The sequence below is a fragment of the Muscardinus avellanarius genome, assembly GCF_963383645.1.
Source record: "Muscardinus avellanarius genome assembly, chromosome: 19".
NCBI lineage: Eukaryota > Metazoa > Chordata > Mammalia > Rodentia > Gliridae > Muscardinus > Muscardinus avellanarius.
In genome coordinates, this window is record NC_137805.1 from 42572116 (window position 1) to 42597399 (window position 25284).

The 25284-nt window shown below is 51.2% G+C and overlaps 2 protein-coding genes across 2 annotated transcripts; one reads left to right on the forward strand and one right to left on the reverse strand.

Annotated features, from left to right (window-relative positions):
• Positions 1-229: 229 nt before the first annotated feature.
• On the forward strand, positions 230-12762 carry SLA2 (Src like adaptor 2; the record flags this gene model as incomplete). The annotated part of the gene is made up of 7 exons (XM_080716270.1): positions 230-320; positions 7642-7741; positions 8104-8190; positions 8743-8846; positions 11266-11415; positions 12146-12278; positions 12600-12762. The coding sequence occupies 7 exons, from the start codon at positions 230-232 to the stop codon at positions 12760-12762; spliced, it is 828 nt and encodes a 275-aa protein (XP_080572396.1).
• A 2890-nt stretch (positions 12763-15652) lies between these two features.
• On the reverse strand, positions 15653-24335 carry LOC308277207 (GEL complex subunit OPTI; the record flags this gene model as incomplete). Its single annotated transcript, XM_080716347.1, has 4 exons — positions 15653-15694; positions 17355-17484; positions 21347-21450; positions 24222-24335. The coding sequence occupies 4 exons, from the start codon at positions 24333-24335 to the stop codon at positions 15653-15655; spliced, it is 390 nt and encodes a 129-aa protein (XP_080572473.1).
• Positions 24336-25284: the final 949 nt, after the last annotated feature.

Consider the following 25284-nt stretch of genomic DNA (forward strand, 5'->3'; position numbering starts at 1 on the left):
GCAGAGAAAATAGCATCCGGTTTGCAGACAGCTTCCAGATCTGCAGGAGGGGCTGGGCCTGGGCCTGATGGAGGGAGTCGTCCCCTGTGTCCTCTAGGAGGTCGGCAGGGCCCAGCTGGGGAGGGGCGGATGTCTAGGACACGGCCAGGAGCCACAGGCTCTGTCTCTATGGCGGCTTCTATTTCAGATTTCTCTGATGAGGCGCTTCTGAGAGTCTTGCTGCAGAACAATGGGAAGTCTGCCCAGCAGAGGGAAAGCCCGGTCAAGCCCAAGCTCCAGCCCCTCTGTCCACGGCGAGGGATCCGCGCCCCTGCGAGCAGGTAGGCCCACCCAGACACAGCACATGGCCTCACAGTTCTAGACTTCCCTGCCTCTGTGCCTTCCTGACCAGCAGCCTCAACTCAGCACCAGGCAGCACCAGGTCTCAGTGAGCGCCCGCTGGATACCAGGGCACTCCCAGTGAGCTGCACAGGCACGCGGTCTCATCCCACAGAGCCTCCATTAGTGGTAAGAATATTAAATGGCCTGCCGGGCGTGGTGGCGCACGCTTGTAATCCCCGCGCTTGGGAGGCAGAGACAGGAGGATCGCGCAGGTTCGAAGCCAGCCGCGTGCGCTGGCTTAGGAGACCCTGTTTCCAAAAATGAAAATGTAAAAATAGGTCTGGGAGTGTAGCCCGGAGGTAGAAGGGCTTCCAGGAACCCCAGTACCACCAAAAAATAAATAAATAAATAAATAAATAAATAAATATTAAATGGCCAAGGAAACGAAAAACTATGAGGGCTGGAGGGCAGCTCAGTGGTCAAGAGTGTGCTCAGCATGCACGTGGCCCTGGGTTTGAGTCCCAGCACCTAGAGAAGAAAAAAAATTCAGTTTCTCAGTCACAGTAGCCATATAGCAAGTACTCATAGCCACGTGTAGCTAGTGGATGGCTTATTGGACAACACAAAACTCTAGAACATTTCCATCATTGCAGGAAGTTCTACTGAACCCAAGCAGAGCTGCAAAATACTTGAAGCAAAATTAGGGAACTCTGACCCGGGCGTGGTGGCACACACTTGTAATCCCAGTACTTGGGAGGCCGAGACAGGAGGATCGCAAATTCAAAGCCACCTTAGCAACTTAGTGAGGCTTTTGGCAACTTAGCGAGATCATATTTCCAAATAAAAAATAAAACAGGCCAGTTTTATATGCTGAGCCTGTAACCATGGTTTTCTAAGGTAGTCCTGACTAAAAATTTCAATTCTAATATCACATCTGGAGCCAGATATGGTGGTACTTGCCTGTTATCCCACTATTTGGGAGGCTGAGACAGGACAGATCTTTCTCAGCAAGTAGTGACACTCATCAACCTAGTGAGACTCTTTCTTTCTTTCTTTCTTTCTTTCTTTCTTTCTTTCTTTCCTTCTTTCTTTCTCTTTCTTTCTTTTTTTGTGTGTGTGGTACCGGGGATTGAATCCAAGAGAATTCTACCTCCGAGTTACACCCCCAGCCCTATTTTTCATTCTTTGGTTTGAAACAAGGTCTCAGTAAGTTGCAGAGGGCCTCACTAAGTAGCTGAGGCTGTCCATGAACCCTTCATTCTCCTGTCTCTGCCTCCCAAGTACTGGGATTACAAAGGTGCTCCACCATGCCCGGCTGACAGACCCTGTTTCAAAATGAAAATATAAGGCTGGGCATGGTGGAGCACACTTATAATCCCAGCATTCAGGAGGCAGAGACCAGAGGATTGCGGTTTGTGGACAGCCTCAGCTACTTAGTGAGGCCCTTAGCAACTCAGTGAGACCCTGTTTCAAACATAAAATGACTAAACAATAGGGCTGGGGGTGTAGCTTGGAGGTAGAATGTCCTTAGGTTCCATCCCCAGTACTGCTAAAAATATACATATATAATATTATATATAATATATATTTTTTTGGCCAGGCGTGGTGGCACACGCTTGTAATCCCAGCATTCGGAAGGCTAAGACCAGAGGATTGCGGTTTGCAGACAGCCTCAGCTACTACTTAGTGAGGCCCTCTACAACTTAGTGAGACCCTGTTTTAAAATAAAGAATAAAAAACAGGGCAGGGGGTATAGCTCAAAGGTCGAATGCCCTTGGGCTGAGACAGGAGAATATGGGTTCATGGACAGCCTCAGCTACTTAGTGAGGTCTTCTGCAACTTAGTGAATCCCTGTTTCAAAAATAAAGAATAAAAATTAGGGCTGGAGGTGTAGCTTGGAGGTAGAATATCCCTGGGTTCCATCCCCAGTACCATACACACAAAAAAATTAAATAAATAAATAAATAAATAAATAGGGCTGAGGATGTAGCTCAGAGGTAAAATGTCCCTGAGTGCAATATCCAGTTCAAAGAAAAGAAAAAGAAAGAAGAGTAGAGAAATATTTATTTAGCAACATCCTGACTGGTGTTTGACCAAATAGTATCTGGGTATTGTGGCCAAGCCACAATGACCCATATATTAATCATCACAGATAACACGATCACTCTAAACCAACCTTGCAGGAGGAGGACATGGACCTTTAAGCTGGACTCGAGTGTGCACACCCCAGGTGTCTGGATACTAGGTTTGAGTAGGAGCTACCCCTAGCTGAAAATTCCCTGACCCTGTCTCCTGCCCCACAGGCCCTGGTGCCTGGGCCCCAGAGCTCTCCTGTGAACGAGGCAGCGCCTGGTGTCGCCTTCCTTGTTTGCACCGAGAGGCCCGGCAGGAAGAGACCTGGAAACCACACACACCTAGGTTTCCTCTGAATCTAGCCACAGGCAGCGTCCCAGCGCTGCTCTGAGTCATACCCAGGGCTGCCATGGGTGACCACTCCCACATACTAGGGGCCCTTCCTGCCATGGGTCCCTAGGGGAGCTGTGCTGTCCCCCATCAGGATTTCCAGGGAAGGGTGGGCCTCCCTCGGTAGATCTGCCCCTGACGCAGCGGGAGCAGGAGCTTTGGGCAGCCCCCCTTCCCTCCCCCCGCCAGGAGCTGTCTATACATCAGCCTTGTCTCCATCTTTATTCTGCTGAGGCTCTGGCAAGAACCAAGCAGTCAAGCAGTGTGCCAGAGCCTGGGACACAGCAGAGGACGAGGCAGGCGTGGTCTCTGCCGGCAGGGACAGTTGAGCCTCAGAGACAGGTGCTAAGCCACTGACCAGTGACAGTCGTAGCCAGGCCTGCGCGCACGGCTGTAATCCCAGCACTTGGGAGGCTGATACAAGAGGATTACAAGTTCAAAGCCAGCCTCAGCAATCTAGTGAGGCTCTCAGCAACTTAGTGAGACCCTGTTTCCAAATAAAAACAAAGAAAATTGGTCTGGGAATGTAGCCTGGTTGTAGAAGGCCCCTGGGGTTCCATTCCCAGTAACAACACACACACACACACACACACACACACACACACACACACACACAGATGATAGATGGATAGATAGATAGATAGATACATAGATAGGTCCATAGATAGATAGATGCTAGATCAATTTGGTGACCACCTCTCCAAAGGAACTCTGAGACTGTATGCAGAGGGCAAGTCAGGATACTTTCCAGGGAAGTGGAGGATGAAGGTGAGTCGGAGGGTAAAGGGACCTCCTTAAAATTTGCATCGCTTACTCAGGCTTCAGGAATTTCCCTGCACCGTGGGCTGAGAGGAGAGCCCAGCTCTGAGACAGCCCCTGTGGGGACCTCCAAGCGCACCTGGCGGACGTGTGGGAGCAGGTCCGCTTCTGGCATCAGGCCTTCTCTTCCATGTCCACTCACAGCGGGGACCTCCACCCCCCCCCCACCTCTGGGTCCCCCTAGAGGGCCTCTCAGAGTCCTCTGGGACCTCAGGGCTTTCAGAAACATCTTGGAGGCACAGGAACCTGTCTTGCCAATCTTGACTGCTTCTCAGAGCTTAATGCATTCGGGTACAAACCAACCTCTCTTTCAGGGACCCTCCCTGCAAAAGGACCAGGAAGAAGGAAAGAGAGAGGAGGGTGCAGGTGAAGTGGCTGTCAGAGGCAGCTTTTCAGGCCCAGAAGTCCCTTAGACTGGACGGGCTAAAGCTGGGCGTGGTGGCACACACCTGTAATCCCAGTGCTTGGGAGGTTTATTTGGTACTGGGAAGTGAAGCTGGGGACGACATTCTACCTCCAAGCCAAACCCCCAGCCCTATTTTTTTTTTAATCTGTGTGTGTGTGTGTATGTGTGTGTGTGTGTGTGTGTGTGTGTGTGTGTGTGTAATTGGGGATTGAACCTATAGGCATTTTACCTCTGAGCCAAACCCCCAGCCCAATTTTCTTTTTCTTTTTCATTTTCTTTTTTGTGGTATTGAGGGTGGAGCCCAGGGGCCTTCTACCTCCGGGCGACACTCCCAGACCTATTTTATATTTTATTTGGAAACAGGGTCTCTTAAGCCAGCTGAGGCTGGCTTTGAACCTGCACGATCCTCCTGTCTCCGCCTCCCAAGCGCGGGGATTACAAGTGTGTGCCACCACGCCCAGCCCAATTTTCTTATTAGAAAAACAGGGTCTCACAAAGTTGCAGAGGGCCTCGCTAAGTTGTTGAGGCTGGTTTTGAACTTATGATCCTCCTGTCTCAGCCTCCCAAGTACTGAAATTACAAGCATGCACCACCACACTCGGGTTGGGAGACTCTGTTTCAAAAATAAAAAAAATAAGAAAAAAGCCGGGTGTGGTGGCGCACGCTTGTAATTCCAGCATTTGGGAGGCTGAGACTGGAGGATTGCAGTTCAACGACAGCCTCAGCTACTTAGTGAGACCCTGTTTCAAAATAAAGAATAATAAAAAAAAAAATAGGGCAGGGGTGTAGCTTGGAGGTCAAATGCCCCTGGGTTCCATCCCCAGACCCACAAAAAAAAAAAAAAAGAAAGAAAGAAAGAAAGAAAGAAAGAAAGAAAGAAAGAAAGAAAGAAAGAAAGAGAAAGAAAGAAGAAAGAGAGAAAGAAAGAAAGAAAATAGGGCCGGGGTGTGGCTCAGAGGTGGAATGCCCTGGGTTCAGTCTCACGCACCACACACACACAGACTAGGCTGGCTGATCCCAGAGTGAGTGGGGTTTTTGAGTCCTGTGCTGAGACAGTTGGAGTTGCCTGATGCCCGGCTTCAAAACTGGGCCTTACAGCCGAGTGCAGTGGAGCCAGCCTATGATCCAGTACTTAGGCTGGATGGGAGTATTACAGGTCCCAGGACAATTTCAGGTAGTAGTCAGACCCTCAGCAACCCAACGAGACCCTGTTCCAAAACAAAAATAAAAGGGGTTGAGGGTGTGGCTTGAAGGCAGACTCTCTCGCACGCACGCAAGCACGCATGCACGGTTCTCCTGGACCATTCCATTGTGTCTGGGGCTTAGCCTTCCTTTGGCGCTGTGACCCAGGCCAGTCATCCCCAACTCCCTCAGCTCCCAGGGCGGGATGCTTCTGCCACAGCAGCCCTGCCTCCCGGGCCGGGAACAGGGTCCTGGGGAATAGGGTCTGTGCTCTCCCTTTCCCACTGCGTGCCGCCAGGGCCGCAGGCCCTCACTCCACGGTGTGAGTAGGCGGAGGTGACCATCTCAGGGCAGTGGTGCCGGCTAAGGTGGTGACTAAGATCCTGTCAGAGCCAGGCCTGGTGGTGCACACCTATGATCCCAGTACCCAGCGGCTAAGACAGGAGGATCACAGGCTCCAGACCAGCCTCAACATTTACCAAGACCTTGGTTATATGTGTGTATGTGTGTACGTACATACTAGGGGGTTAGGACATTCTGCCACTGAGCTATACTCCTAGCCCTATTTTATTTTTATTTGGAAACAGGATCTCTCCAAATTGCTCAGGCTGGCCTTGAACCTGTGATCCTCCTGGCTCAGCCTCCCAAGTACTGGGATTACAGGCGTGCACTATCATACCTAGCTAGCAAGACCTTGTTTCAAAATAAAAAATTCAGCTGGGCTTGGTGGCACCTGGGCTTGGCTGGTGTTCAGCCTCCCCATCTCCCAAGAGCACATGCTCAGTCCTGGTGCTCCTCCACGCCCCTGCCCCTTGCTCCTGGGGCCCCAGGCCAGCCTTTCCTGAGTGTCCTTCCCCAGCCACCAAAACCAGCATACCTAGAACTAACTCGTCAGGGCCTTCAGAAGTTAAGCACAAAGCCGGGCGTGGTGGCGCACGCTTGTAATCCCTGCGCTTGGGAGGCTGAGACAGGAGGATCACATGGGTTCAAAGCCAGCCTCAGCTACTTAGTGAGGCTCTCAGCAACTTAGTGAGACCCTGTTTCTAATAAAATATAAAATAGGTCTGGGAGTAAAGCCCAGAGGTAGAAAGCCTCTGGGTTCCACCCCCAGTACCACCAAAAAAAAAAAAAAAAAAAAAAAAAGAAGCTAAGCACAGGGCCGTGCTGGTACCTTGCTTAGAGCTCCAGGGATTGTTGTTGTCGTTTGTTGGGTTTTTGACAGTGCTGGAGACTGAACCCGCAGCCTCATGTGTGCTAGGTAAGTGCTCTACCACTGAGCTACATCCCCAGTTCCAGGCTTGGGGTTTCTGAGCAGCAGAATCCTTTGTTAAAATCTGAGAGCCGGGCGTGGTGGCGCACGCCTGTAATCCCAGTAGTTGGGAGGCGGAGACAGGAAGATGGCAGGTTTGAGGATAGCCTCAGCAAGTAGACCCTGTTTCAAAATAAAAATAAAATAGGGCTAGAGGTGTAGCTCAAAGGTAGAATGTCCCTGGGTTCAATTCCCAGTACCCCTACTACCTGGGACACAGTTGTTTTTATTTTATTTTACTTTATTTTTTGCAGTACTAGGGATGAAATCCAGGGGCATTGTACCTCCGAGCTACACTCCCAGGACTATTTTTAGTCTTTAAAAAATTTTTTTTTGAAACAGAGTCTCACTGAGTTGCAAAGGGCCTCGATAAGTAGCTGAGGCTGTCTGTGAACCGTGATCCTCCGGTCTCAGCCTTCCGGAATGCTGGGGTTACAAGCGTGCGCCACCAACGCCCGGCTCAGAGTTGTATTTAGAGTGAGTGCAGTGGTACACGCCTGCAATCCCAGTACTTGAGAGCCTGAGACAGGAGGATTGTGGACTTGAGGCCAGCACGCAGTAACTTAGTGAAACTCTTTCAGAAAAAGAAAGAAAAAAGCCAGGTATGGTGGCACATGCCTATAATCCCAGTACTTGGGAGGCTGAGACAGGAGGATCACAGGTTCAAAGTCAGTCTCTGTAATATAGTGAGGCTCTCTAATTTAGCAAGACTCTGTTTCCAAATTAAAAAATTAAAAAAAAGCCTGAGATAGGAGGATCACAGGTTCAGGGCTCAGCCTCAGCTACTTAGGCCCTCCACAACTTAGTGAGACCCTGTTTCAAAATAAAGAATGAAGAATAGGGCTGGGGGGTAGAGCTGGGAGGTAGATGCCCCTGGGGGCAGAGTCCAGAGTCATAGCCCATAGCAGGAGCCCATTTCCTCTTGCCACAAGAGCTTCAGGCCTCCATGAGGACCCTGAGAACTGTCTGGACACCCAGGCTCTGCAGAGCTCTCTAGAAGAGCTGCAGACCCCAGGGGTCCCCCTGCAGGGTGCTTGCAGGAGACTGAATGAGGGAAGCCTGGCCCAGACCAGACCCCAGGTCCCTCCATGTCTGGAGGGAAGGCTATCAAGAAAGTGACTGTGTCTCTCCCTCCATCCAGAGAGGAGCAAGGTCACAGCAGTGGCCCTGGGCAATTTCCCAGCAGGTGGGCAGGCCGAGCTGTCTCTGAGACTGGGAGAGCCTCTGACCGTCACCTCTGAGTAAGTGTTGGGGGGTGCTGGATACCAAAAGATGTACCAGTGGGAGAAGGGCTCTTCCCTGAGCCCAGCAGCAAAGCACATGACCTTGTTTACGAATGCACGTGTGGCCGTGACCCTGTGGTGGGTGTCACACAGCTTGCACGCCTGCAGGGAGAGGCAGGGGATGGGGCCTTGCAATGGGGAGCCAGGATCATGCCCTCAGTCACCTTTCCTGGCCCAGAGGGGCCTCGATTGGCTGGTTCAAGAAAGCCTGGGACACAGGTAGTCACTGGATCCAGCCTGAGAGGGTCCTTGTGAACCCCGAATGAGCAGTTCCCAGAGCCATGGCTCTTCTGAAGGAGTACCCCGTGCTTTCTCTCCAGGGATGGAGACTGGTGGTCAGTGCTGTCGGTCATCTCGGGCAGAGAGTACAGGATCCCCAGTGTGCACGTGGCCAAGGTCTCCCAGGGGTGAGTGCCCCCCAGGCCCGGCCCAGGGACGTTCCTGCCTTTCATCCCATGGGCTGCAGGGGGTAAATTTCGGGATGAGGAGCAGCAGGTCCCCCCTCCCTTGCTCTCTGCAGGAGCAGACAACAACTGGTTCCAGCTCTAGTGTGAGACTTGGGAGCCCACAGAGGGGGGGTCCTGGCCTGGGCTTCAGAGGGTGGACAGGACCTGAGAGAGATGTGCAGGAGTTGGGCACAGTCTGAACACAGTTCTTAGAAAGGTGAAGAAGGCGGAGCCAGGTGTGGTGACACACACCTGTAATCCCAGTACTTGGGAGGCTGAGACAGGAGGATCACAGGTTCAAGGACAGACTCAGCAAGTAGTGAGACTCAGCAATCTAGCGAGACCCTGTTTCAAAATAATAAAATAGGGCTGGGGGTGTAGCTCAGAGGTCGAAGGCTCCTGGGTTCCATCCCCAGAGGCCCCCCTCCCCCCACACGCATCACACAGAGGAGCGTCAGGGTTCCAGTAAAGTCTTGGCCTGGGCTGACCCTGCCCCTCTCCTGCTCCTCCCAGGTGGCTCTATGAGGGCCTGAGCCGGGAGAAGGCCGAGGAGCTGCTGCTGTTGCCCGGGAACCCCGCGGGGGCCTTCCTCATTCGAGAAAGCCAGACCAGGAGAGGTGGGTGAGCCCAGCCAGCTGTGGAGGAAGGCCTCCTCCAGACGCCAGCTGCCCTGCCCGGCTCCGCCCTCACCTGCACAGATTCCTTCCTCCCCAAGGCACAGGTCACCCGCATCTCTGGGCAAAACGTTCATCTCACACCAGGGACCTGAAAAAGACCTCAGGGGACAATAATGTGGGAATTTCACATATAGTAACAACCCAGGGAGGAGACACGCAGGAGGTCAGACCCTGCTGATCTTATTAGAAGCCAGGGTGACAGGCTGTCAGGATTCTTAGCTTTCTACCTCCGTCTCCCCAAGAGCCCTGGCCAACATGGCTGCCTCTCCTCTGCTTCCCTGGGTTGACCTCTCCCACTCCCAGCCCCTCCTGCTGACTTATCTTTTTTAAAATTTCATATATATATATATATATATATATATATATATGTCCTTGGGATGGGACCCAGGGGCCTCTACTTCCGGGCTGCACCCCTGACCTATTTTATATTTTATTTGGAAACAGGGTTTTACTAAGTCGCTGAGAGCCTCATTAAGTAACTGAGGCTGGCTTCGAACCTGTGTGATCCTCCTGTCTCAGCCTCCCAAGTACTGGGATTATAAGCGTGTGCCACTACACTCCGCTATCTTATCTTTTTTTTTTTTTTTGTAGTACTATTGTATTTTTTAGTTTGAAACACCGTCTCGATAAGTTGCCGAGGGCCTTGCTAAGCTGCTGAGGCTGGCCTCGACCCTGTGATCCTTCGGTTTTAGCCTAGATGTATGCTTCTCCTGCTAAGGCCCCCACCCATCAGCTGGCAGGAGAGGGCCTGGCCCTGGTGCAGCGGCTGCAAACAGGAAACCACAGCACGGTGCTGACAGGCCGGGGGCCTGCAGACCAGCCTGGTGAGCTGGAGGAACCACAGGAAGTTCTCTGTGCTCAGCCCCGGGCCCGTCTCCGCCTTTCCCAAGAAGGCACAAATACCAGGGGGAACGAGTTGAACGATAAAGGGGAAAGCGGCTAGATTCACAAAGACCTTTAAGGAGCAAATAAGTGCTAGGATTAGAGTCCCCACAGTCAACACCGAAAGGGGATAGATCGGAATGCGGCTCTCATTGAAAAGAGAAGGCACTGGGCTGGCATGACACACACCTGTAGACCCAGTACTTGTGAGGCTGAGACAGGAGGATCATAGGTTCGAGGACAGCCTTAGCAACTTAATGAAACCTCTACAATTTAGTCTTTTTGTTTTGTTTTGTTGCAGTACTGGGAATGGAACCCAAGCTATAGCCCAAGCCCTGATTTTTATTCTTTATTTTGAAACAGGGTCTCACTGAGTTGCAGAGGGCTTCACTAAGTAGCTGAGGCTGTCTGTGAACCGCGAGCCTCCTCTCTCAGCCTCCCAAGTACTGGGATTACAAGTGTGCGCCACCACGCTCGTGTGAGAGCCCATTTCAAAATAAAAAATAGGACTAGGGTGTAGCTCAGATGCAGAATACACTGGGATTCCCTCCCCAGTACCAAAAAAGTAAAACAAAAAATAAAAAGAGAAAGCAAGAGAGAGAGAAAAGAAAGAAAAGGGACAGAGAGAGGGAGATGCTGAGTGTGGTGGCCCACGCTTGTAATCCTAGTACTTAGATACAGGAAAATCGCAGATTCAAGGCCAGCCTCAGGAACTTAGTGCAACTTAGTGAGATCCTGTTTAAAAATAAAACAGAGCTGAGTGTATAGCTCAGAAGTAGAATGTGTCTGGATTCAATCCCCACTACCAACAAAACAAAACAAAACAAAACAAAACAAAACAAAAAGGGTAGACACAGCCAGGTATGGTGACATACACCTATGATCCCAGTATTTGAGAGGCTGAGATAGGAGGATTGCAGGTTTAAGGACAAACGTGCGCCACCACCACCACACCCAGCTTTTTTTCTTTTTCTTTTTTTTTTTTTTTTAAATAATGGGGGTTGAACTCAGGGCATTTTACCTCTAAGCTATACCCAGGGCGCTTTTTTTTTTTTTTTTTTAGGGTCTGAGGATGGAACCCAGGGGCATTTGACCTCCGAGCTACAGCCCTGCCCTATTTTTTTTATTCTTTATTTTGAAACCGGGTCCCACTGAGTTGTGAAGGGCCTCACTAAGTAGCTGAGGCTGTCCACGAACCGCGATCCTCCGGTCTCAGCCTCCCGAATGCTGGGATTACAAGTGTGCGCCACCACGCCCGGCCCTTTTTTTGTTTTGTTTTGAAACAGGGTCTTGCTAAGTTATAGTCTTCCTAAATTGCTGAGGCTGTTCTTGAACCTGTGATCCTCTTGTCTCAGCTGCCCAAGCCCTGGGAGTACAGGTGTGCGCTACCACACCTGGCCTCGGCTCCTTCTCCCCAACCTGGGCAGGCCTGGGGCCCCGCAGGGCCTCATGACACCTTGAGCCCCTCTCTCCTCAGGCTGTTACTCCCTGTCAGTCCGACTCAGCCGCCCGGCATCCTGGGACCGGATCAGACACTACAGGATCCAGCGCCTGGACAACGGCTGGCTCTACATCTCACCGCGCCTCACCTTCCCCTCCCTCCAGGCCCTCGTGGACCACTACTCGGGTGCGGCTTTTGTTGTTTCTTCATAACAGACTGGATGCGAGATCTGGGTAGAGTTGTGCCCTTGACACTTGACTGCTGGAGAATATTCAGACAGAATAGGAACCTTCCCCATCTTCATGCCAGGAAATGCACTGAGCAGCAGGTGGGAGCCCTGTCCGTATCCCAGGCTGACGGAGAAGCTACAGGCCAGATGTGAGCTTGGCCGTACGTTGCCCACAATGGTGGTGTGCAGCCAGAGGCCCCAGGCAGAGTTCTTCCTGCAGGAAGTCGGCTGAGCTGCTGCTGTGTGCCGCGTGATGCCGGCTCTTGGCCTGGCCTTGTCCTGTAACAGGCTTCGGAGGAGGCTGACACAGGGCCAGGTGGGGCAGAAGGGAAGAGGACTCTTGGAAGCTGGCCACGGGCTTGCTGCAGGGTAGCTGTGCGCAGTAGATACTGATAATGCTCCATGTAGAGACCAAGCATTCCTTAGCTGTCTTTTCTTTGAAGCACTTTCCTAACCAGAAGTTAAGGCTCAAAGAAGTTACCCAAGATGGTAGTGAAAAAGTCTCCCAAGGCTTAGTCCAGGATGGCCCGTAACTGCATCTCAGCCTCCACGAGACCAGCAGCCTGGGGTGCACATCCTGGCACCTTGGCCACCATGCCCTTACCTGCCAAGATGGACAGCTGCCAGGCAGGGTTCAGAGAAGCAGGGCTGGCGCCAGTAACACCAAACACCTGGGTCTCTCCTCAGAGCTGGCGGACGATATCTGCTGCCTCCTCAGAGAGCCCTGTGCCCTGCAGAGGCCTACACTGCTCCCTGGCAAGGATACACCTCTACCTGCGACCGTGCAGACGGCCTTACTGGATTGGAACGAGCTGGACAGGTTAGGGGACCCCTGGAGATGTGAAGACCCCTGGGGACTCACGACTCAGGGTGGGCCTGTTATCTCAGGAACGCACGGGAGCCAGGAGGCTGACAAGCCCTGGAACCCAGGACCGGCGAGTGGTGGGGAGACAGTTTCGAGGCCAGGGTGGAAGGTGGGGAGGGAGGGATGGAGTCCAGACCCCAGATGAAGATGGGGTTTTACCTGGTGGGGGAGGGAGACGCTGCGCTCTTAGCAGGCGTGATATGGAGCTGTTCTGAGGGCGGGGAACTGAGTGATGAGTGCAGGGAGGAGTGGCCTCACCCTCTCTCCCATCCACAGCTCCCTCCTGTTCTCAGGAGCACCTGCCACCGGGGAGGCCTCTCTCCTCAGTGAGGGCCTCCGGGAGTCCCTCAGCTCCTACATCAGTCTGACTGAGGACATCCTGGATGATGGCAAGGCCCAAAGCAGAGGCCAAAAGGGGAACCAACGCTGTGGCACCTAAAACCCACTCAGCTCAAGATGAGCACAAGCGGGCACGGCGGCGCACAGGTTTGTGGCCAGCCTCAGCAACTTAGACCCTGTTTCAAAATAAATGAATAAAATAGGGCTGTGGGGGCAGCTCAGAGATAGACTGTCCCTGGGTCCCATCCCACTCCCCCCCCAAAATGATGAGCACCCCAGAGGCAAGACTGGGGAGGGCCGGGAGCCCGGTGCAGCCAGCATTCCACGGACTCTGCTCCTTCCTCCCTGGCCCCAGGCAGCCCTTTACCTCTTCCCAGGACTATGACTCAGCCTGTGATCTCTAGGTCAACTCCAAGACCAGGGCTTCAAAGAGTAACTTCACCAGGCATGGTGCACACATCTGTAACCCCAACTACTCAGGAGACTGAGGCAGGAGGATCACAAGCTCAAGGCCAACCTGGCAACCGAGTGAGACCCTGTCTCAAAATAACATTTTAAAAAGGTCTGAGAACCGAATATGCTGGCACATGCTTGTAAACCCAGTACCTTAAAGGCTGAGAGAGGACTCAGGGGCAGCCCTAGCAACTTAGCAAGGTGCTCAGAAACTTACTGAGATCATTTCAAAATAAAAAATAAAATAGAGCTGAGTGTGGTGGTGCATGCTTGTAATCCTCGTACTTGGGAGGCTGAGACTGGAGGATCACAGATTGGGGCCAGCCTGTTTCAAAGTAAAGAATAAAAAAAAAGGCTGGAAGCGGGGCATGGTGTTGTAATCCCCGCGCTTGGGAGGCTGAGACAGGAGGATCACACAGGTTCGAAGCCAGCCTCAGCTACTTAGTGAGGCTCTCAGCAACTTAGTGAGACCCTGTTTCCAAATAAAGTATAAAATAGGTCTGGGAGTATAGCCCGGAGGTAGGAAGCCCCTGGGTTCTACCTCCAGTACCACCAAAAATAAAAAATAAAAAATAAAAAAAAAATAAAAAAAATAAAAAAATAGGGCTGGGAGTGTAGCCCAGAGGTAGAATGCCCTTGCCTGAACCCCTAGTATTACAGAATAAACAAAAGGGCTGGGATGCAGCTCAGCGGCAGAGCATTCACCTGGCATGTGCAAAGCCCTGGGTTCCATGCCCAGTACTGCAAAAACAAAACGAGTAAAGCCCTCTGGGGCCTGGCCCAGCCAGCGCTGCACGTGCTACTTCCAGCCCCCTCTCCAGCTCAACTGCTATCTCACTGACCCCACTGCTAACCACAAGGCGGAAATCACCACTAGCAACAACAAGAAACCATCCCACAGCTCAGAAGCCAAAGGAGAGCAAGGGGCTGACAGCGTACCCCAAGAGCAGATTCTGGATTGTCCAGCCTCCATCAGAGCCCAGAGCAAAGAAAAGGGCCATTGATAACCCAAGTCCTCAAATGCTCCCCCATCAGAAACCCTAAATTTTTTTTTTGCAGGTCAGGGGGTGGAATCCAGGGACATTCGACCTCCAAGCTACACCCCCTGCCCTGTTTTTTATTCTTTTATTTTTTTGGTGGTACTGGGAATGAAACCCTTCTACTTCCGGGCAACACTTGCAGACCTATTTTATATTTTTATTTGGAAACAGAGTCTCTTAAGCCAGAGAGGCTGGCTTCAAAACTGTGCAATCCTCCTGTCTCCGCCTCCCAAGCGCAAGGATTACAAGCCTGCGCCACCACGCCCGGCGCTTTTATTCTTTATTTTGAAGCAGGGTGTCACTAAGTTGCAGAGAACTACATTCAGTAGCTGAGGCTGTCCGCAAGGCTGTCCACAAACCACGATCCTCCGGTCTCAGCCTCCTGAATGCTGGGATTACAAGTGTGTGCCACCATGCCCGGCTCATTTTGTAGTTTCTTGGTGGTACTGGGGATTGAACCCAGGTGCATTCCACCTCCGAGCTACACCCCTAGCCTTATTTTTTATTATTTGGAAACAGGGTCTAAGTTTCCGAGGCCTAAGTAGCTGAGACTGGCCATGAGCCCGAGATCCTCCTGTCTCAGCCTCCCAAGTACGAGGATTACAAGCGTGCGCCACCATGCCTGACTGACTTTGAAGCTACTTGTAGCGTATTATTCAAACCTGACCAAGCTCTCCCAACCACCCTGGGTCTTGCCATCTTGTGACCAAATACAAAATGACACCTTTTCACCCTAAAACACGACAGGCCGGTCTCCTCTGTGCTGGGCAGGGCATCAAAGGCGGTAAGTGCTCTCTCCACAAAGCCAGCCACAACCCACACACCAACTCCAGCACAATTCGATTTCCTAGCAGCCGCAAAGCATAAGAGGCCTTGCTGAAGCCGCTGAGGTGGCAGAGGGGAGGGGAAGGCCACCCCCTCTGGAGCCCCACTGGCTCCAAGTGTGCTGGGAAAAGCTTTACCAGGTACCAACAGGGTCTCAGTTAAAGATCTCTTTATTCAAGTATCTGAAAATAGCCTACAATGGAACTTATTAGATGTTGCTTGCACTGTGCTAAGGACCATGCACATACTGCCATAGTGTTTTCAGAAGACTTGAAATGCCACTGATAGTTTAAAAACTGTACACCCGATGGAGAACCGAGGAAGACAATTTAATGTTTCATCCCGATCCAAAGGTGCATCTAAAATTAAATGACAGCTCCACTCCTCAAACAGCTGTTACATGATGGTATCCAAGAAGAAAGTTGGTGATGGACAAACTCAGAAATGCTTCCCCCAAAGGTAGATGGTTCTTTAAAAAGTTTCAGGTCACAACCCTTGCAGAAAACACTGGTGCCCAACGCATTAATCCTTGGTCCAGGAAACACCAGTCTTCCAGGTTCCATGCAGCTGGGGTGCCCCAACGTTGATTCTGGGCTGTATTTAAAAGGGTCCTTTGGAATGGACACGGAGCAGGTGGGAGCCGCACACGAAGCCCGCAGGAGCTGCACACCATCAGTCATAGTGAATGGCAGTGTAAAAAATGATCCAAATAACCTAGAGAGGAGACAATGTCCACACTTTACGTGCAGCAACAGAGGCCGATCCCACAAATGTAAACATCAGCTGAGACTCCCTACACGGGGCCCGGTGGACAGCGCATGCCAGTAATCCCAGCACAGGCTGAGACGGGAGGACTGCAGGTCTGAGACCACCCTCAGCAACTCAGCGAGACCCTGGGGATACAGCTCAGAGGGAGAATGCCCTGGGGCTCAATTCAAAGTACCACCAAAGAAAAAGAAAACATGTACCCAGGCACTCCCTAGGGCCGTCCAATGCCTGATCTGCAGGGAGACCTGAATTATTTCACTGAAATCAAGCTGTCTCCAACACCTCAGACCACTCCTTCCCTCACCAAACAGCGGTCTGCGTTCCAGGAAGTACAGGTAGAGAGTCAGAATTGGTGTAAGTATGGGAACTGGGGAGGGCTAAATGAGTGACGTACGCATGTGTGCCTCGGCCATCATGTATTCCATTAAGATGTATGACTACAATGCACAAATTAAAAAATTTAAAAAAACTGATATAAGTAAAACTGTTCTGCTATCAGGTGTTAAAGTTTAATAACAAATGTGAAAAGAAAATCAAGCTGGACATGGTGGTGGACACTTGTAATCCCAGTACTTGGGAGGCTGAGATAGGAGGATCATAGGTTCGTAGCCAGCATCAGCTACTTAGTGAGGCCCTCTGCAGTTTTTTTTGTTTTTTTTTTGGTGGTACTGGGGTTCCTGGAAACCCTTCTACCTCTGGGCTACACTCCCAGACCTATTTTATACTTTTTATTTGGAAACACGGTCTCTTAAGCCAGCCTCCCTGAACGATCCTCCTGTCTCCGACTCCCAAGCGCGAGGATTACAAGCGTGGGCCACCACACCCGGCATCCCTCTGCAATTTGATTTTTTTTTTTTTTTTGGTGGCACCTGGGATGGAAACCAGGGGCCTTCTACCTCTGGGCTACACTCCCAGACCTATTTTTATATTTTATTTGGAAACAGGGTCTCCTAAGCCAGCTGAGGCTGGCTTTGAACCTGCGCAATCCTCCTGCCTCAGCCTCCCAAGCTCAGGGATTACAAGCGTGTGCCACACGCCTGGCATCCCTCTACAATTTGATGAGACTGTTTCCAAAAAAAGAGCTGGAGGTGTAGCTCAGCCTGATTCAATCCTCAGTGCCCCCCCCCAAACATCATACTTAGTTCTCTATCAAAGGAGAGCTTCTCAAATCTAGCAAGCCATTGCAATCTCCTGAAACCTTTGGGAAAAATAAAGAGATGACAAGGTGCCCCCTCTCAAAGATCTTATTGGTCAGGGTAGAGCGTGGACACACAGGAGTATGTGCACAGTTTTTCTTTTTCTGGTGCTGAGGACTGAACCCAGTGGCATTCTACCTCCAAGAGAGACCCCAAGCTTTACTTTATTTACTTACTTATGGTACTGGGGGATTGAACTCAGGGGTATTCTATCTCTGAGCTATATCCTCTAGCCCTATTTAATATTTTAATTTTGAAACAAAGTTTCACTAAGTTGCAGAGAACCTCACTAAGTAGCTGAGGCTGACCTGTCTGGGCCTGGGCCTACGCCTCTGTCCCGCTGGTTCTCAGTGACTCTCTGTGAATGACTGCCATTTAGTACCTGCCGTAACACTACCAGCTCCACATACCATGAACAAGGCAAACGATGTCATAAACCCTTCTTTTGTGAGTTCCCATGTGCCGCCGTATTCTTCCTCATCGATCTGTAGGTAGTTGCTGAAGTAGAGGTACAGGACTCCTGCATTGATCAAGCAGAATCTGGAGCAGGGGAGGAGAGACACCAAACACAAACACAGACTGTAAGCTCGAAGTCCCCAGCAGCACTGCTCAGCTGTGAAGAGCACTCGCCACAGCCAGTTCACGGAGCACGGTCCGCCCACCTCCAGGCCGGTGCACTGGAGAGAAAGCTTCAGGCTCAGCAAAACGGGCTCAACAGGAGCTTTACTTCATTGTTATGAGAACTTGGGTGAGTCTGTGCGTGTGTTGTGGGGGGGGCACTGGGGATGGAACCCAGGAGGAGCATTCTACCTCTGAGCTACACCCCCTGCCCAAGTTCATTTATTTGGAAACAAGGTCTCACTAAGTTGCAGAGGCTGGCTTTGAAGCGGTGATCCTCCCTTCTCAGCCTCCCAAGTCCTAGGATTATAAGTGTTCGCCACCATGCCTGGCTTGGGTAAGTCTTTTTTTTTTTTTTTTTTTTTTTTTGGTGGTACTGGGGTTCCTGGAAGCCCTTCTACCTCCGGGATACACTCCCACGGGCTACACTCCCAGACCTATTTTTTAACATTTTTATGTGGAAACAGAGTCTCTTAAGCCAGTGAGATCCTCCTGTCTCCGCCTCCCAAGCGCGGGAATTACAAGCGTGCGCCACCGCGCCCGGCATTGGGTCAGTCTTTTAACATGGGTCTCATCTGTAAAATGAGAAGACTGGAGAGTACTGTGGTAGGGACAAGCAAAGTCATAAATGAAAACCTCAGGCCTCAATGGAGTTTCCCACCTGGCTGGCTGAGCTAGAGATTTATTTATTTTATTTTTATTTATTTATTTTTGGTGGTACTAGGGGGGGAACCCAGGGGCTTTCTACCTCCAGGCTATACTCCCAGTCCTATTTTATACTTTATTTGGAAACAGGGTCTCACTAAGTTGCTGAGAGCCTCACTAAGTAGCTGAGGCTGGCTTCGAACCCGTGTGATCCTCCTGTCTCAGCCTCCCCAGTGTTGGGATTACAAGCGTGCGCCACCACGCCCGGCTGAGCTAGAAATTTAAAGGAGCAATTATTTTTAGTTGTTGAGCAAAAGTAAAAAACAAAAATTTTAAGTGGGGGCTAGGGAGTGTAACTCAGTGGTGATGTGCTTGCATGCAGGTGTGAGGGTCTGTATTTAGTTCCTAGTACCATGGGAAAAAAATACAAAGTAAGCAGGCCAGGTGGCACATGCTTATAATCCCAAGACTTGGGAGGCTGAGACAGGAGGGTCGCCTCAGCAACTTGGAGAGGCCCTTAGTAGCTTGGTGAGACCTTGTCTCAAAATAAAAAATAAAAGGAAGCCGGGTGTGGTGGCACACGTTTGTAATCCCAACATTCGGGAGGCTGAGAGGGGGGACTGAGGTTCATGGACAGCTTCAGCTACCTGGCCAGGCCCTTCGCAACTCAGCGAGACCCTGTTTCAGAAGTAAAAAGAGTAAAAATTAGGGCTGGGAGCATAGTTTGGAGGTAGAATGCCCCTGGTTTCCATCCCCAGTACCGTAATCAATCAATCTAATCAATGGATCGACCAATAATGGATCGATAAAAGAAGGGCTGGGGGTATAGCTCAGAGGAAGAGTACCACTCTCTGGGTTCAGTCCCTGGTACAGGCCGGGCGTGGTGGCGCATGCTTGTAATCCCCGCGCTTGGGAAGCAGAGACAGGAGGATCGTGCAGGTTCGAAGCCAGCCACGCGTGCTGGCTTAGGAGACCGTTTCCAAATAAAAATGTAAAAATAGGTCTGGGAGTGTAGCGGAGGTAGAAGGGCTTCCAGGAACCCCAGTACCACAAAAAAAAAAAAAAAAAAAAAAAAAATCCCTTGTACAAACAAACAATCCCTCTAAATTAAAACAGAATAGTGCTAAGCCACCTCAACAAGGTCTATACTGGACAGGGGTCTCCAGGCAGCTCCAGCTAAGGGGTGGCAATGGGACAAACATGTGAGGCCTAGTTAATCAAGCAGAAACTAGCACCAAGGCACTCTCACCCAATTCCAGGCAGCTGGGTCAAGCAAACAGAGAGAGGGGGTTTGTGGGAAAATCAATGACCTTGGTGCTTTCCAAGAGCGAGAAAAAAGGTGCCAACCAAGAAGAAGGAAGTGATTTGTTTGGGGTGAGAGAAATTGGCTCTGGTAGGTGTGGGACTGAATCCCAGAAAACGGGCAGTCCTAGAAAAGTGCCACCAAGGTGCATTCACTCCCACACGCCTTGTTCCTTGTTCTCTCAACAGCCACATTTCATAAAGCGAATCATCAACAGCAGTGAAACACTTAAAGAATCCCTCTGATGTACCAAACACTACCTTTATTATTAATTAATTTATTTATTTTTGTGGGTCTGGGGATGGAACCCAGGGGCATCTGACCCCCAAGCTACACCCCCTGACCTATTTTTTGTTCTTTACTTTGAAACAGGGTATCACTGAGTTGTGGAGGGCCTAAGTAGCCGAGGTTGTCTGCAAACCGGGATCCTCCGGTCTCAGCCTCCTAAATGCTGGGATTACAAGTGTGCAACACCATGCTCTGTAGACAGCCTCAGATACTTAGTGAGGTCCTTCGCAACTCAGCAAGACCCAGTTTCAAAAATAAAAAGACTTCAGCCGGGCGTGGAGGTGCATGCTTGTAATCCCAGCATTTGGGAGGCTGAGAGGCTTAGACAGGAGGATCTGGGTTTGAGGACAGCCTCAGCTACTTAGGCCCTTTGCGACACAGGGAGACCCTGTTTCAAAATAAAGAATAGCCAGGCGTGGTGGAGCACGCTTGTAATCCCCACACTTGGGAGGCGGAGACAGGAGGATCGCGCAGGTTCAAAGACTGGCTTAAGATACCCTATTTCCAAATAAAAATATAAAAATAGGTCTGGGAGTGCTACCCAGAGGTAGAAGGGGAAACCCCAGTACCACCCAAAAAACAATCAAAATAAAGAATCAAAAATAGGGCTGGGGGTGTAGCTTGGAGGTAGAATGCCCCTGGGTTCCATCCCCAATACCACAAAATTAATTAATTAAATGTAAAAAGAGGCTGGAGATGTAGAACAGTAGTGAGCACTTGCCTAGCATGCACAGGCCCTGGGTTTGATCCCCAAGACCACGCACACACAACAGAAACCCCAAAGCCATTTATTTAAGGTCCAGCCTCTTATTTTGAGGTTGCTTTCAAGCTGCAGAGACCTGAAACAACTGCAAAAGCCAAGATTCAGCACAGCTAACACAGCGTCGGTCCAAGGGAAATGGTCAGAAAGTACAGACATTCCTCTATTCCCCATATTTCCATAGGTACAAAAGTTAGACCAGAATTCAGAATGCATGCTGAATATAAGTAATATGGTAGTGCCAGGTGTGGTGGCTCATGCTTGTAATCCCAGCATTTGGGAGGCTGAGACCGGAGGATCGCGGTTGAGGACAGCATCAGATACTACTTAGTAAGGCCCTTTGCAATTCAGTGACTCTGTTTCAAAATAAAGAATAAGCCAGGCGTGGTGGCGCACGCTTGTAATCCCCACGCTTGGGAGGCGGAGACAGGAGGATCGCGCAGGTTTGAAGCCAGCGCACTGGCTTAAGAGACCCTGTTTCCAAATAAAAAATATAAAATAGGTCTGGGAGTGTAGCCCGGAGGTAGAAGGGCTTCCAGGAACCCCAGTACCACAAGGGAAAAAAAAAAAAAAAAAAAAAAAGAATAAAATTTAGGGCTTGAGGTGTAGCTTGGAGGCAGAATGCCCCTGGGCTCCATCCTTAGTACCACCAAAAAAAAAAAAAAAAGGTAGCTTCTTACATAAGAGATGGGGGATGCAGCTCAGTGGCAGAGTGACCTTGGGTTTAATCCCTAGTACAAGAAAATTAAAAAAGGCATAAAGTGAAATGCAAGGTACCCAAGACTTACCCTGCTATTCCCAAGAAACCTCGCAATGGCAAAACTCCCCAAATGACACCCAGCACCACAGCAATGATCTGTCGGAACCAGTAGATCACATCTAAAAATTCATCCTGTAGGGAAGACAGATAACACATGCATTACTGAATGGGTGCTACAGGACAGCTAGGTGGGGGCACAGAAAAGCTTTCTACTGAACACATCTTCCAGGGAGTTTCCCCCAAACTGTGTGTGTGTGTGTGTGTGTGTGTGTGTGTGTGTGTGTGTGTGTGTGTGTTGTGTGGTTCTGGGGAGTGAGCCCAGGGGCATTCTACCTCTGAGCTATACCCCGAGCCCCCTATTTTATATTTATTTTTGAAACAGGGTCTGTCTAGGTTGATGAGAGATTCACTACTTGCTGCGGTTGTCCTTGAACATAAGATCCTCCTGTCTCATCCTCCCAAATACTGGGATTACAAGCATGCACCACCACACCCAGCTATATATATATATATTTTTTTTTTTTTGGGGGGGTCTCAGAAGGGAACCCAGGGGCATTTGACCTCTGAGCTACACCTCCTGCCCTATTTTTTTTTCTTCCTGTGCTACTGGGGATGGAACCCAGGGACGGTCAACTTCTAAGCTACACTCCCAATCCTATTTTATTCTTTTATTTTGTAACAGGCCGCCTTACTAAATTCCAAAGGACCTAAGTTGCAGAGGCTGGCTGCAAACCTGCATTCCTCCTTTCCTCCTCCTCTTCTCAGACTTCCAAGTACTGGAATTACTTGGCCAAGTGCATGCCATCATGCCTGGTGCATTCATTCATTCATCCATTTTTTGGCGGCTCTGGGGATGGAACCCAGGGGCATTAAACCTCTGAGCTACAGCCCCTGCCCTATTTTTAATACTTTATTTTGAAACCGGGTCTCACTGAGTTGCAGAAGGCCTCACTAAGTAGCTGAGGTTGTCCGCGAACCGCGATCCTCCAGTCTCAGTCTCTGGAATGCTGGGATTACAAGCTTGCGCCACCACACCCGGCAATGCCTGGTGTATTTAGACATCTTAAAAGTGATTACTGCCATAGCTCGTGCTCCAAATCAAAATTACAGAAGTCATTTATTTATTTAAGACACTAGGGACTGAGCCAGGGGCATTCTACTTCCAAGCCCTATCCCCAGCCTACCCCCTTTTTTGCAGTAATGGGGATTGAACCTGGGGGTGTTCTACCTCTGAGCTACATCTCCAGCCCTATTTTTTACTCTTTATTTTGAAACAGTGTCTCACTAAATTACAGAGGGGCTCACTAAGTTGCTGAGGCTGGCCTCAAAATGGCAATCCTCCTGTTTTAGCCTCCCAAGTACTGGGATTAAAAGCTTGTGCCATCATGCCCGGCTTACTTCCTCTTCTTCCTTTTTTTTTTTTTTTTTTTTTTTTGCAGTACTGGGGGATAGAACCCAGGGGCATTCTACCTCCGAACTACATCCCAACCCGATCTTTTATTCTTTATTTTGAAACAGGGTCTCACTGAGTTGCAAAAGACTTCACTAAGTAGCTGAGGCTGTCCGTGAACCGCGATCCTCCTGTCTCAGCCTCCCAAATGCTAGGATTACAAGCATGTGCCACCACGCCCAGCCGGCTTCTTTTTTAGAAGCTACATAAATGAAATGGCTGTAATAATAACTCCTGTTGGCTACAAATAACTTTGTGTGTATGTCTGTGTTACTGGGGATTGAACTCAGAGGCACTCTACCTTCTAGCTATACCCTCAGCCGAATTTTATTTCTTATTTGGAAACAGGGTCTCACTACTTGCTGAAGTTGTCCCTGAACCAAAGATCCTCCTGTCTCGGCCTCCCAAATACTGGGATTACAGGCGTGAGCCACCACAATCGGCTCTTACAAATTACTTTTAGGTGATCAGGGAAGACTTAGACTGTCACCAGGCGGAGGACCTATATAACCTACTCGGGACTACCTCCCTGCACACTGAGTTTTGAATACAGTAAAATAAGTGTTGGAAGGCAGGTGACAGAGCATCTAATTTTCACAGAAGGACACAAAATACTCAGGCTTCTGAATTGCCCTAGATTCCAGAAACCAGTCTTTATACCAGGAAAGAAAGAAATGACACAGCAGATCACGGAGAAACAGCAGGTTTTGTAAGAGCTGGGCAGGGCTGGGGGCAGGACAAGGGCACCTTCAGGAAGTGCCTCCCATCCTCCCCTTACCGGAACTTGAGGAAGGAAAACCAAACTTCAGCCTTCCAGAAACAAAGGTTGCAAGGAAAACATTCTTTTCAAGCCATCTGGAACCAAGCTGCTGGTGACAGTCCCTTCCAAACCACGCAGCGGAGCAGGGAAGCATCCACTCAGATCCTCTGCATAACCAGCAAGAACATCCTGGAGCCCGAACCATATCTGCTGGCATTTCTTCCTCTTTCTGTCTCCAGCAAAGTCACCCCAGGAGATGCTCTCAGACTCCCCTCTCTCGGCTGTCGGTCTTTCCCATCCAGCCATCGAGCGATGGCAGCTCACCATCGGGGAGCCGCGCTGCTTGCTAAACGTCTTGAGCGTGCAACGCGGCACATCCACCTCAGGGCGGGTGAGGAGCCAGCGGGGTTCTGCACGGCGAGCACCTGGCGCGGGCGCTGCTCGGGCGAGGTCCGGCCCTGACTGCTCGGCTCTTACTGGGCCTCCGAGGCGGCGGCCCAGTCGAATTCGGCGCGCTGCGCCGAGCAGGCGCGCCCCGGGCCGGCGGGGGACACTCCTCGGCCCCCGCCGCGCACTTTCTCGCGACCAGACGTCTTCCCTCGGGCAAGTCGGGCTGTCAGCCCCGCCCGGCGCCGCAGCCCGCCCGCCCGCCCGCGCGCCCGGCCCCGCCACGCCGCCACCCCGGCCCCGCACCTTGTCTTCCCAGGCCGCGTCGCTCCGCAGGACTTTGCTCCAGACCGAGACTCTGAGGGCCCCGTTGGCCAGCGGCGGCTGAGGCGGCTCCTCCTTCCGCCGCCCGCCGCTCATCCTCCAGTCGCGCCGCCCGGCCGGCCTGGGGCGCGCGAGCGCAGCCAAAAGAGTCGGGGCCCGGGGTCGCGGCGCAGCGGCGACAGTGACGGCGACGAGCTCAGCGGTCCGCTCCTGCAGCGCGCTGCGGCGCCGCTCACCTGGCCCGGCCGCCCGGCTCCGCTCGGCCCAGTGCGCAGGCGCCGCGGAGGGCGGGCCCGCGCCCCCCGCCCCCCGCCGACGTGCCCACGCAGCCAATCGGCGGCCACGCAGCCGGCCGGGCGCCGGCGTCCCTGCGCGGGGCGGAAGTGACGGCACTTCACTTCCGCCCGGCGCGCGCTAGGGCGAGAGGGAAGGGACAATACTGGCGGAGGGGCGGCCGAGCGCGAGGAGGCGCTGTGGAGACAGGGGCGGCCCCGAGGCGGAAGCCGAGCGAGGGAGAGCGCAGCCCGCTCAGCCACCGCTCGTCCTGCCTCTGCGGCGGCAGCATGCCCGCGGGGTTTCAGCTCCTGCTCCTTCTCTGCTAACCTGAAGTCTGAGTAGAACTTGTACAAGATCTTAACTCCTCGCCGGGCGTGGTGCTGCACACCTGTGATCCCAGTATTTGGGAAGCTGAGAAAGAATTACAGGTTCGAGCACAGCCTCAGCAAGTAGTGAGACGCTCATCAACCTAGAGGGACTGTTTCCAAATAAGAAAATCAGGCTGGAGGTGTAGCTGGAAGGTAGAAAAATCCCTAGTACCAAAAAAAAAAAAGATGTTAACTCCTGTAATATCAATACTTGAGAGGCTGGCTGAGACAGGAGAATCGCAGGCTCAAGGCAGCCCCAGCAATTTAGCAAGCCTTTATTTATTTTTGGGTCTGGGGATGGAAGCCAGGGGCATTCTACCTCCGAGCTACACCCCCTAGCCTATTTTTTATTCTTTATTTTGAAACCGGGTCTCACTGTGTTGCAGAGAACCTAAGTAGCT